The 13,684-nt window shown below is 35.3% G+C and overlaps 2 protein-coding genes across 8 annotated transcripts in view; one reads left to right on the forward strand and one right to left on the reverse strand.

Annotated features, from left to right (window-relative positions):
• Window positions 1–255: 255 nt before the first annotated feature.
• LOC109852809 (protein lingerer) lies at window positions 256–10,459 on the reverse strand. Of its 7 annotated transcripts, none has more exons than XM_020424313.1 (15): window positions 10,210–10,459; window positions 8,331–8,470; window positions 7,237–7,585; window positions 6,778–7,023; window positions 6,514–6,677; window positions 5,848–6,081; window positions 5,355–5,669; window positions 4,858–5,253; window positions 4,597–4,779; window positions 4,309–4,507; window positions 3,998–4,197; window positions 2,636–2,845; window positions 2,400–2,522; window positions 2,043–2,321; window positions 256–1,951 (listed from the first exon to the last, which is right to left on the reverse strand). In XM_020424313.1, the coding sequence occupies exons 2-15, from the start codon at window positions 8,424–8,426 to the stop codon at window positions 1,703–1,705; spliced, it is 3,243 nt and encodes a 1,080-aa protein (XP_020279902.1). In that variant the 5' UTR covers window positions 8,427–8,470; window positions 10,210–10,459; the 3' UTR covers window positions 256–1,702. The 7 variants fall into 7 exon arrangements, with proteins under 7 accessions (XP_020279902.1, XP_020279901.1, XP_020279903.1 ...); XM_020424312.1 differs by having other exon boundaries at window positions 6,514–6,692; XM_020424314.1 differs by having other exon boundaries at window positions 2,636–2,806; window positions 6,514–6,695.
• A 1,073-nt stretch (window positions 10,460–11,532) lies between these two features.
• Window positions 11,533–13,684, forward strand: part of LOC109852811 (DNA-directed RNA polymerase III subunit RPC3) — a 3,019-nt gene continuing 867 nt past the window's right edge. The window contains exons 1-6 of the mRNA XM_020424315.1: window positions 11,533–11,782; window positions 11,905–12,026; window positions 12,173–12,309; window positions 12,416–12,656; window positions 12,717–13,082; window positions 13,194–13,554. Of these exons, the coding sequence (XP_020279904.1) occupies window positions 11,639–11,782; window positions 11,905–12,026; window positions 12,173–12,309; window positions 12,416–12,656; window positions 12,717–13,082; window positions 13,194–13,554 (1,371 nt within the window). The 5' untranslated portion in view covers window positions 11,533–11,638. The remainder of the gene's footprint in view (window positions 11,783–11,904; window positions 12,027–12,172; window positions 12,310–12,415; window positions 12,657–12,716; window positions 13,083–13,193; window positions 13,555–13,684) is intronic.

Here is a 13,684-nt window from a genome sequence, read left to right on the forward strand (position 1 = left end):
GAACAGATTTTTAAATTTCTACTTACTGCAGCATATTAAATAATGAATTATGCACGATTATTAAGATGTATGAAGTGAAAATTATCATCCTCTTTTCCTCCACTGTGCGGTTAAATTTTCGAGCAAAATGTAAAAAGCTATCATTTATTATTTTAATCAACATTTTTCTTGATGTTTTATTTTATTACAAATTCGCTGTATATTATATATACATATAATATATACGTGTATATATATATATATATAAAATATATAATATACATATATATGTGTGTTGTGTATATATATATATATATAAATGTTTAAGATTTGATAATGTGATAGAATTATCGTTTCGTTTTAAACAAATTATTTCAGAAATGCACTAATATGTCAAATGATGAGCAACGTTTTCAAGATATGTCTATACTTTTCAACAACTTTCAACCTAATGTTTATTCACCTAATATTTATACATAATTTTGCATAATCACTTCATAAAAACTAAGAAAAATATATTAATTGAATTTTGAAATGTCCGCACACTATTCAACTTTGGAGAGAAAAAGAGAGAGAGAGAGATAGAGAGAGAAAGAGAGAGATTCTGAGAAGAATAAAATGTAATTTATCAATTTTTTTTTGTTTTTTGTTTTTTTTTTTAATGAAGAAATCTATTTCGCTTTATCGAATTTAACCGAATATGCAAAATGTGGCGAAACAAGTAAAAATAGTAAAATAATATAATAAAAAAAGCGAAAACAATTTGGCTAATACATTCTAAATTAACATACATTTGATTTTCTTTAAGCGAAAATTTTTATCAAAATTATATATAATAATTTTTCTATTCGTACACTTCTTGACCGATATCGTGCGCAATGAAAGGAATAATAAGTTCTGCACTATTGCTTCATTCCTTCTCGACTAGCCGGTCGATTTATTCGACATTTTACCGAACGGAGCAAAATACTCTGAGCAATAATAAGAAAACCAGAATATTCATTTCTATCATTGCGCGCGACTCAATGTCGGCTAGAATACGTGAATTGGGATAAATTGTATATTAAAATAATCAATAAAAGATACAAATTAGTCACACAGACATGCGTAATGTTGAAAACCGAATAATGCACGTAAAGCGCACTTCTCAAAAGACGAATCGAAATATCAAAAATAAAAAAATTGTTTGCGAAGTGTGACAAAAAATTTAATTAAATTGCACAAAGTTGTGCAGTTTTACATAAATATATCTCAATCGCATTTTACTACTTTACGCTATCTGATAAAAATGCGTTTTTTTTTTTTTTTTTTTAATGTTTATTAAGCATGTAATGCTTATATTTTACATAGAGAAAGGAAAAACAATCGAAATTGCACTGTAGTCAACAAAAGTGTTGTCTTCTTAGTTAATTCTTTTCCGGTACATTTTAGATAGACATTGTAGGATTATTATCTTCCTTGCAACGTACCAGAGACTTGTAATTTTATGACACGTGGTTAATTCGAACGATGGATCCATCACCCGTAACCATCGCGTTATAAACGCTACAATTTCATTTGGCACGAGTGCAATTTACGCTCAAAGATAAATCTCTTTTATAAAGACGATTCTTGCCTGTTGTACGTTATCGTCGTTTAATTATCGTCATGTATCATTTTATTTATATACGTTTCATATTTTTGTGTTTATATCACTCTTGGTATGTCAATTATAGTAATATTTTTAGTTGCTGCCGGTCCAGTAGCTAGGACTATATCCAGGTTTAGCTTGAGCCTTATTCTGCGAGCTGGAATTCGATCTTTGGCCAGTGCTATTGCCGCCTTCCTGATGGAGCGGCTGGTGCAACTGATGCGGCATAGTTGGAATAAATAAATGTGGCGCACCGTATCCACCGGGTAAGCCAGCATTTTGACTGCCAGTAAGACCAAAAGGCGGCGGAGTGGCCGAATGGAAAGTTTGTTTCTCGTAAGACTATAATAATAAAAGAATCAATTAAGGAGTCGACGTTGTATAATAAAAAACAACTGTTTTACGGCAATTACTCGTAAAGAAATTAACTTACGTTCACTTTTCCAAGTGCAACATGATTCTTAGCGTAAATCGTCGCGCTTATGTCTGTTGCCGAAGAGCCAGCGGTATTGGTGTTGGCCGTGCCGGACGTACCGGTTTTACCAGTTTGGGTGCCGGTGTAACTACTTCCGGCACCTTTATACTCGCCGGACGGTCCAGCGGAAGCTAGCGCATCATAGCTTGCACCAGCTCCATAACCAGATCCATAACTGCCTGGCTTAGCACTATACGCTCCGCTGTTTGTACCGGCATTACCAGCCGTAGCTATTTGCTATATAACGTAAATCGATATGTTAGTGTTTGTTTGTTTCTTGGATTAAAAATCAATATATAATGAGAAAAAACCTACTGGATAAATGGGAGTTCCGTACTGGAAACTTCCCGGCATAATTCCACCACTGTAGGTGAATGCGTACGCGTATCCCGGAGGAAGAGTAGGATTGATCAATGGCTGTTGATGCTGTGTCGCGGTCTGCAAATTTCGTAGAATTCTAATAAGTTTTTTTCGAAGTATTTTGCAAATTATGGTTTTTTTTTTTGCGCGCGCGCGACTGGCGTGATTCCAAGCTAATCGGCAAAACTCACCTGTTGCGGCATAGTAGATGGGACGGGCGAAGCGTTAGAGTCGTTCCTGGCAAACCTGGCGTCGCTAATACTGGTATAGGCTCCCTGAACTCCTTGTACATTCTGGACACCTTGCACACCAGAAAGCGCGTCACCTCTCCCACTCCCGAGACTCGTAGCAGGACCGGTTGTCTGATAGCCCGGCAGCGCGGCATCATAGTAAGTTGTGGGCTGCACGTTAGTCAGGAAGACCAAACACAAAACTACATGCATACACTGTGTACTCCAAATACAAGAAGGCTAACTAATTGTCTAATTTCTACACATAACCGGGAGAAAGTAACACATGCGGTTGGTTGGATCTATCTCTTGCTATGTGTAAAGATATTGAAGTGCCCATCCGGCCAAAATTCACAATAAAACGAACCATAAATTGAATGTATTATTTTTGTAACAATATACGTATATCAGTATGGCTATAATTGCCATAAATCATATGTATGTAAATTTATATTATATATATAATAAAAAAAAATATATATATATATATATATAAACAATAAGCAATAAACAATAAATTTATATATATATATATAAATTGATACATATCCATAAGATATCCACACACAAGTAAAATAAATAATCTACAAAATGTAATATATCCATATACACCTCTCATCATCAATCACGTTTGTTCCATATGAAAATACAATGCAATGATTTTATACAGTTTTCAGACATATCATCACCCGTATACACCTCAATTCAGACAAGACAAAGAAGAAAGAGAACCGAGTTAAGATAGATCGGAATTAGAAACAATCGTTTCTCAATATCTCTAAATCATGATTTTCAGACAAACTTTGATTACAAGAAGAATTTTTTTTTATCAATGTTCTCGCATAAACGGTAATTCGATGTATCAAACGGCCGATCTGTCTTCACTAGCGTAATTATATCATAACGGCACAGCTTGCTATGAACAAGTGTTTTTTTTTTTTTTGTCATCATGAAGATCTACATAGAAAAGAAAGATTGGACAATTTCGGAAAGTATTGGATTTAGGAGTACAGCTACCAAGCATAGAAACGATTATCGGCAATTTTCGTGTATCAGATAATAACAGACAGTAAAAATAAAAGCGCGCTCTTCGAAGCACAGTACACTAAAGTAATACTAAAATATAACTTTTCTTTGCGTACACGTTCAACCTGCATTACGTATGGTTGAAACGACAAATGACCAAATTACCGTGTTCTGTTTATTTTTACGTACGTTACTCCGAACAAATAAAATTATCCCGAACAATGAGTTTGTAATTAAATTAAAAAAAAAAAGAGAGAGAGAGAGAAAAGTGAATTATGTGATGAGGCAGTAACTGACCATGTGCGGGATTCTCTGCTGCACAATTTGCAAATCTTCGTAACTATACACGGGCTGCTGGAAATACGGTACACCTGCCTGGCCCATAATGTACTGATGACCGAGCATCGGAGTCATACTTCCTGCCGCGCTACCACCTGTCATGTTGCTGGTACCGCTACTGCCCGTCACAACCCCACTCGACGTACTTTTTGGTACAGCTAATAAAAAAAAAATAAATTTCATTAAATCAGAAACTTTTACTCGCATATTGTTTTTGAAATCTACTTTTCAAATATATATATATATATTATATATATTTTTTTACGAACCATTGGAATTCGTTACTTTAGTTTGAGAATTTACAGAAGCAGATGTAAGACCCAATGTTGGCGCAGTGGTCGTTGCAAGTGAGTTATTTGACGTTGTCACGCTGCTGTCATATTGCGAATCTTTTGTAGAATTATTTATTTTGTGATGAGACGTCGCTGGTTGCTGACTAGCGTAGCTGCCATACGTGCTCGCGTATGCCTGTTATAATCGCAAATTTGCGCATGAATTTGCAAATAAAAAAATTATAACAAAAATATAATAAGATATATAAAAACACAAATATTTACCGACTGCGCGGCACTCTGGTAAGCGCCAGAACTTTGAGTAAACGTAGTCACTGAAGACTGATAAGGTTGTTGATTATACGTTTGATATCCAGCGGTATTGCTATTAGACACCGTATTTGCACCAACTGATGGTGTTTGATATTGAGTAGTAGTGACTGGCACGTATCCACTCGATTGATAAACCTGTAGAGTAAAAAATTGATCATCATCTGTCACAAAAATGATGAAATGTTTATGTAAAAATCAACTCGAATTAATTACCTGACTGGTAGTTGTTGGTTGATTGTACGTGGTTGATGTCGACGCCGAAGGAGACGTCTGACTAAACGACGCATTCTGTGGGAATGTGGAAGTAAAGTTACTTTGCGTAACTGTCGCAGAATAATTACTCGAGTTCACGGCATTTTGATAAGCCGATTGAGTCGACGATGGATTGTTGGAATATGCTGCGTACGTGCTTGGTGTACCGCTACTTTGGAAGGTCTTTTGCGTCTGGTACGAAGTCGTTGTACCATACGTTGGCGCATTCCCAGGTGAAACTTGTGATGCGAAGTCTTGCTTCGTTAATTCTAAACTCTGTGAAGTAGTTCCACGAGCAGAAAAATTTTGCGAAGTAGTATGTTCGCTCGATACCGGCAGATTGTCCGTACTAGACAACTGAAAATTTATCATCAAACAGAATGTAAGCCTGTGTCCTATTATATTGACAAATGTAATAGAAATTATATAAATATTGATTTAATAATAATAAAATTTACCATTTGCGAACTTGTATTGTATGGTACAGTAGATGATTGAGTAGTTTCTGTATCGAGCGAATTAGTCGCGCTGGCAGTGTTTATGGCATTGCTGCCGGAGGTTATATCTACGCCGGTAATCGTAGTTGATGAAAATTTCTCATTAGCCGAACCATCTAGAGAGCTAGTGTCGCTCCCAAATTCGAGAGCGCCAAACTGCACGTCAATCAACTGCATGATTCCGTTGTTTACCGCATCACCTGGCATTTCTACAGCTGACGACGGTATTTTAGATGGTGGAGGAACTCTCGGACGTTGCTTCGTTTGCCTTTGAGCCTGTAAATATATTTAAAAAACTCAAAGTTAAAAAATTTAATATTAAGTAAAAAATTAATTAAACATTGTTAAACCTCGTTAAGAGCAATAGTAAAAATATTTGAAATAGAAATCTGATAAAAAAAAGCTTTCAAAAAATTTGCTTTTCAATTGACAATTCAAGTTATACTTAAAATACCTGACTAATAGATGACGAAAAAGTTGTTTGCCCAGTTCCTTTTAAAGTTTCGCTAGTTTGTTGCAGTTGCGAAAAATATTGACTCTGTGCTGCTGTTAGCACATTGCTGTTGATAGTTGTTGACTGCAATGTTGGCATACTCAACACAGTTTGTTGTTGCTGCTGCTGTTGCTGTGTTTGTTGTATCAAACTCTGTTGTTGTTGCTGTTGCATTTCCGACAATTTTGGTAATTCCTGTAAATTTAACAAAATATCAAATATTTTTTTGTGTATAATATGTATATTTCATACATATGTATTATTTAATTTACATGTATATATATTTTGTTAATCCTTCGTGGACAGACCTCAAAAATAACAACTAGTTGGACAGACTGGGTCTCTGTGAGACCCACGCGACTTTAGAATCGAATATCTCTGCAAAAAATCAATTTTTAAATTTTTTGAACTAAAAGTTTGAACGTTTTGCGGTTTTGCATTAAAAAAAAAAGTGAAAAAATCTTTAGTATCTAGTTTCAAAGATATAAGCGTTAAAAAAAACTAATTTTTACTAGAGACGTTAATGCGCAATTTTTGAGTAGATCTAGGAGACCCATGTCTGTCTGCGAAGGGTTAATATAAAATAATTTTTTTAAACAATATTTTTAAATATCTCGTAAACTGTACCTCCTGCTGCAACAATAAATTCGCTTCTTGACCGGTTTGTGTAGAAGATACATCTTGTGTTTGTTCTTCGAGAACAGCAGGTTCCAGAATATTAGTACTGGGCGTAAAAACTTTAGTATCGGCCAGAGATCCGGTATATTCCTCGTTGTCCCAGTCTTCAGTATCTAAATTGTTCCATGCTTCTACACATTATTGAAATTTAATTGTAATATGTACAACTTATGTGAAATTAAGTCTATTTGATACCGATTAATTGAAATTTACCCATTTTCGAATCTGGAACATTTTGTTGGTTTTGTTCTTCACCTGTCCAGGTGTCAATTGGACGATTAAAACTATGCGTGGATGTTGGATCATTGCGATTCGCAAAAGTTCTTGGACCGAGACCTCTGCCTCCGCCACGTCCTCCACGACCGGATCTACCAGGTCCACCTCTTCCTCTTCGACAATAACCATCACGAACGCCATCTTCCATATTCTTCTCATTCTCTTTATTTTCTCTTCCACGCCCTATCCGTGATATATTATATAAGGAAATTATAACTTTGTACCACAGTAAAAAAAAGAGGTATATAAAATTTATATATAAAATTTCATCGTGCAAGAGTTAACATAAACCATCAATTTATACATGCAGATCTAGTCCTCTAAGTAATTCTTAAACAAATGTAATAAGATTGTGAAAACTTTAGATTAAATAGAGATTTAATAGAGATAACATACAGCCACGATTGTCATGATTGGCACGACCTCGCATACGCGGAGGACCACCGCTACGTTGATTACGTCGCTCTTCCCATTCACTATTATCTTGACTCGATTGATCCGCAGTCTTTGCGCCACTTGGTTGACGAGGTTTCTTTTTTTTGACCTCCCATTCAGTTTTTACGCCTTCCAACAGATCGTTGACTGCACCATCGAAGTCTCCATCGTTGTCATGTAAAGCCATAACAACATCATCTTCCGAACGTCTAGTCATTTCCATGACTTGCTTGATGCGTTCTTTCAGGATAGGATCTTCACCTCCAGCTCTTGTGTCAATAATTTGAGAATTACGTATGTTGTTTGTGTTCTACATAAAACAATTTAAAAGTTTTCTTAGAAATATTTAAGAGAAATTGTTTATACCGTATAAATTAATATGTATAAAACATACATATTGTTTTCTCTATTTATTATGTTTATCATATTCATAATCCGATCTTATACTTGTTTCATTAAAAATCTACGGAGCATCTGAAGATTAACTTAAGATGATCTTAAGGAGATCCTAAACTGACGGTCGAACTTCGTCGTTTTACCGACTGAGTTTACAGCTTTTGGCGTCAGATCGTAGTAATATTCACTTGATATAATAAAAAGCAGCTTGCAGTTTGTACGTAGAAAACCAACTGCCTCCCGTTTTCGGAACTCCATAAAGAACAATATAGGGCTCTCAGAAATGCGTTTAGAAGCCTAGTATGAATAAATAGTGTGCGTGAACATTTTCAGAACAATATTGGAATACACACACTATTTATTTACACTAACCTTCTAAAAACATTTCTGAGAGCTCTATATTGTTCTTTATGTTGTTCCGAAAACGGGACGCAGTCTGTTTTTCTACATACAAACTGCACAACTTTTTATATCAAAGAATTTATTATTACGATCTGACGCCATAAGCCGTAAATTCAGTCGATAAAACAGATTCAGTTTAAGATCCCCTTAAGATCTGATTATGAACAATAGTCAATGCTATAAATGTTTACATAGACTTACATTATTGTTATAATATTATATGACAATATAAAGTAAATTCAGAAACATTTGCATACCTGAACCTTATCGTGTTTTGACTCTTTAGAGTCCTTCTGATTTTTGGTTTTGGTGCTTCGTCCAGAAGACACCAATTTACTATGAGTGGAACTCATCCTGCAGTTTATAAGCTTTATTTACAGTAAAGTATATTTACAATCTGGAACAGAATAAAAATTCATATTACATACATTTATATTGTATAAATTGCATGGTTATTATAAAACCGTAATAATAATAACAAGAAGATAACAATGCATGTACATATATACCATAAACTTTTCAGATATAACATCAAAATTAAAAGTTACACTTATTGTAAATTCATGTACGTATCTTTTTTTTTTACTTTCCTTAGAGCAAACCAATATATAATTTTTTTACTTTTCTTAGTGTACATATATTCTATGTCCATTACACACATGTATACGTTTGGATTTTAACTTTTTCAAATCAACTTTATGTTCTAACGCACACACATTGCTGTATAATCAAATATATTAAATTTTGAAATATAGCTAAAAAAAAAAGAAACTTTTAAAAAGAAACTAAATTTTAAGAGAATGTTATTCCTTTTTCTCATTGTTAAAATAAACTTTTTATATCTTACAAGTGTAATAAATACATATGTATGTAAATATGTATGCGTGTATAAGTTACTGTAACAAATAGCTTTATAATGTGCACTGATATATATATATATATATACATGTGTGCGTGTGTACATATTATATATACATACACTAAAGCTATTTTTATACACCCTACATTGACAAATGTTGAGTTTTATTCACGAGAATATACTTAATTGTATAATCAAGTACAGATATATAAAAGTGATTACAATATATCTTGGTAAGTTTCAGATATTGAGAGTAGCTACGTGTGTGCGGAGATTTCACACATTAATAACAAACACATATTTACAAATTTAGAAAAAAATACACGAGGTTAGAAATTGTGCAACAACAAGACGACAGAGATGTAAAATCTCGGAAAATGACAGAAAAAAAAAAGAAAAATTAATAATAAAGCTAAGGAAAGCAATAATCTTTTAGTCTCGATAAGAACAAACGTTTCGTGAATAATCGCTCCGTTGTCGTTCTATGACTAAGCACGCGGTACGAGTGCAAAGAAACTTCGAAATATATTTCGTAAACCTTCTCGAGGTGTGATCATACGATTTCAACACAACGGTCGGGGAAATTTCACGAGTGAGAAACACATTTGGGACTCCTCAAAGCATCGCCCTTCGACGCGGGGGCGCGGGAAGAAATGCTGCGTATTGGATACGAAAATCCTCGAAAAAATTTCACCGCCACGGGAGGATGAAAAGCGTCGCGCGTTGAAAAACTAAATCGCAATGACAAGAAAAAAAAAAAGAAAAAAAAAATGAACACCTTGTCGGGCGCGTCGTCGGCCGCACGGTATATGGATGTACGTCGCCACCAAAGAGCACCACGCTACCAAATGTCCGCGCGGAGAAACGAAGACGGACAATACGGACGCCAGGTACTCGACTCGCGTTGCAAACGCGGAACAAAAAATACGAACGGGAAAACTTTCGACACACAGAGAACGCGATTCCCCGTTTCTCGAAGCGAGAATTGGATATCCTCAGCGAGCCATGTGCACGGCGGACGCCATTTCTGCTTTTGCGAGACGAGAGGAAGGATTGTCAAGCATCGCCGCGATGATGCATCTATATGGACACTGGATGAGCCTCAGAATGGCCGAGCTGAGGAAATCTTTGCGGATAACTCACGGCCCTCGTGGGAGGCGTGCGGGTGCTTCGGTCGGCGCGACGTAAAGCAGAAACGTCCGAAATACACAGCGCCTCGGCACTTGGGGCCGTGGCGCGCGAAAAACCATGAAAAAAACAATAAATTTGCTCCATACCTGTATCCTCGAAACGCAGCTCGGTCACGTGACCGAAATGCTGACCGAACCCCCCTACCCTCGATGCACCAGGCATCAACCAGTGCATATACACATACAACCTAGGATACCGTTCCTTTTCTCTTTACCAGGTTATCTGTTCGAAGACGATCCGTATCACTCAACTGACGAAACTAAACTGAGACGAAGGGCAGCCACGTTTCAGCGTCTGCTCCTGTGTCGTACCCATATAAACGCACCGGAAGTATTGAAAAGAAATAGTTTCTATAGAAATTAACGCTAAAACTTCTTTTTCTCTCTCTCTCTCTTTCTCTCTCTCACTCTCACTTCTGCGCAGTGCGGACGACGAAAGAATTGGACCAATCGCATTCAAACAATTTGGCCAATCGACCATTTATCTCTCTTTTATCGAGATCTCAGGCTGATTTCTATGGGTGCTTTCCAGCTACGTACCACTAGCGACACTAGGGTCTGTTTTTTTTTTTTTTTTTTATCTGAACTGGCTACACTAGTTCAGAGTTTATCTTTTTTCTTCCGATGTGGAGTGAAAAAGACGAACTCTGAACTAGGGCAGCCAGTTCAGGTAAAAAAAGCAAACCTACTGTGTAACACAGTGGGTGCGTTCAGACAACTCAACAGTTGCACAACGGTTGAGAGATAATCACTTCTGATTGGATCGTACTTTTGGAACCGCAGCAGATTTTGAAGAATAGTCCTATCACAAGTGATGATCTCTCAACCGTTGAGTTGTCTGAACGCACCCAATGCTTTGGTGGAAACTAGACCAGTGAAAGCTTAGTGATTCTTCAATATGATTGGTTTCTACACTTAGATCCAACGAAGATCTAAAGGCAAGATTCAATCATATTAAAGAATCACTAAGACCCGGTTTCCACCAGAGAGAAACCTGAGAGCGGCCATGCCATTGTAGTTTCTTACGACGGTTTCAACCGCTGGTTTTAGCCGTATTTCCACAAAAGTGGAACTCAAAGGCCGTTCTCCATGAAACTCAAGTCGCAGGTCTCGTGGAACTGATCAATCACGTTGGTCGATTGGCTGATTTCACTCTGCAATTGGTCAATTCCACGAGATCTGTTACTTGCGTTTAATGTAGAACGGCCTTTGAGTTCCACTTTTGTGTGGCCAATAGTTTAACGTTTTGAGAAGAAAATAGGAAGGAAGAGCAGTTACATTATCGACACGACGTAGTTGTGGACAACCGATTGCTACTGGTTAGTTCGCACGGCGCTCGTTGGCGCTACGAGCAACCGCCCCGCTTGCCCCCCGATCCCCGCGCCTATTCCGCGATTCAGTGACGCGTTGTGTACCTCAGACTGGCACATGGACTAACCGAATTTCGGTCCAAGAGCCACGAGCGCATCAAAACCAAAACCAACCAACAAACCTATTTAACAAATTAATATAAAGTATGAAGGACTTGTATGGAAAACTGTGTTCATCATTATTAGAAGAATATTTTGGTTCTATTGTACAATCTGTAGGTAATAATTTATTATGTGGAAAGAAAACATTAAGGTTAATATGGTTTGGAACTGGCTTGCCACTAGCAAAGGTACATAAAGTAATAATTGTGTCTTATATGTTATTTACATTTTATTTTATGTATATACATATATATATATATATATATATATATATATATATAATTTATAGAACAATGTTATATGGTTGTAGGTAAAAGAAGGACTGTGTGTTCTTGTAAAACATGGTTTTGTGACTTATCACCAAGACGAAGATAATAATATTGAATATACTATAGAACAGAACAAAATTATCATGCTACTTCGATATCCAAGGTATTCTTTAATTTATAAGAATGAAATCTTAATTTTTAATTGTACTGATTTCACTTTAAAAATATCAATTATGATTAATATCATTATAAATTTATTTACAGTTTAGATAGATTTATTGTTATAGACTTATTTATCTATTGTTACAGATTTATATTTTTTGTAAAAACTTGTTGTGGTGATGAGGCAGAGGTTATGATTGAAGAAGTCTTAAAACACGGATATATCACAGCATCTGATGTAATAATAAAAACATACAAAAGAATTGAACAGACTCCCTCTAAATGTACGGTAAAATATAAAAACTTATAATTGAACATTTTTTAATCAAAAATTTATCTTTTTAAGTTGCACAAAAAGTTAAGTTAAATTATCTAAATGCTTTGTTTTAGCTGCTGAAGTACCTTCTATTTCACAATTGAAGGATATATTTGAACTATTGTTGAAAAATCGATTTTTGATGCGTAGTTTATCCTTCGATACAAAACTACAAGAGAATGACAAACCAAACTATGTGTTACCAAATATTGACGTAAGAGCAATTGCTAGTAAATTACAAAATCAAGCTGCTGATCTTCCAGATAAAGATGTACATTGGAAAGTCAATTTTGATCGGCTTATCGAAGATCTCAGGTAAGATTCTCAAAATTTATGGTTCTAAATTATTTCTTATAATCATATTGTTCATTGTAGGGATCAAATTATTATATCAGCTGTGAATCAAAGATTTGACAAAAACGCTGCAGAATTAATGAGAAGGATGATCATCTTAATGGAATTGCGAACGTTGTCTTGGGCAGATACGTCAAATCCTATTCCTTTTACTGAGATTAGAGAAGAAATAAGAAAGGACCCAAATTATCCAGAACTTGAACAGTATCTTGATCAATATCTTCGACTTATAGAAGAAGATAATAGTCAATTTATTAAAAGAGTTGGCGATTCTGGTGGAGGACAGTATAGCATTGACATGAAGAATATTTTTAAAGAATTGACATGGGCAACTATAGAAAATATTGTAACAGACAAATATGGCTCAAAAGCTGCGAGAATTTTCCGGTAAAATCGCAATCATCTAATTCAAATATTTATATATACTAAAAAAAAACGAATATGTAATCACGTGTGTTCTTATATATAACCGTTTGAAACTTTTTTTTATGATTTTAGGTTAGTACGCAAAGAATATGATCTTGGTATAGATCAAATTCAGCGACTAGCAATGCTTCCAGCAAAAGAAGCTAAATATTTGTGTTATATATTGGCACAAGAAAACTACATGCAGATACATGAGAGAAAACGAGGTGGAACATCGACGGGACTAACCAAAGGGCTTTTTCGCTTTTCTATTGATTTATCGAAAGTGGTTCAAATGAAAATCGAACATTGTTGTCACGCGTTGTATAACATTATAAAAAGACGTGATCATGAAACTTCTAGTAACAGACGTATGATAGAGAAACAATTACGAGTGCAGATATTATCAGACAACTTAAAAGAACATGGTGCAACGGAACAACAGTTGGCTGATGTATGTAATTAGTAATTATTGGTATATTTATATAAGGTGTCCGACAATATACCATTAAATAATATATATTATACATATAATTTATTATATGTATAATATATATTATAATATATATATTCCGTATAATATA

This window comes from Pseudomyrmex gracilis, unplaced genomic scaffold, assembly GCF_002006095.1.
Source record: "Pseudomyrmex gracilis isolate BER0280 unplaced genomic scaffold, ASM200609v1 scaffold_36, whole genome shotgun sequence".
Classification (NCBI taxonomy): domain Eukaryota; kingdom Metazoa; phylum Arthropoda; class Insecta; order Hymenoptera; family Formicidae; genus Pseudomyrmex; species Pseudomyrmex gracilis.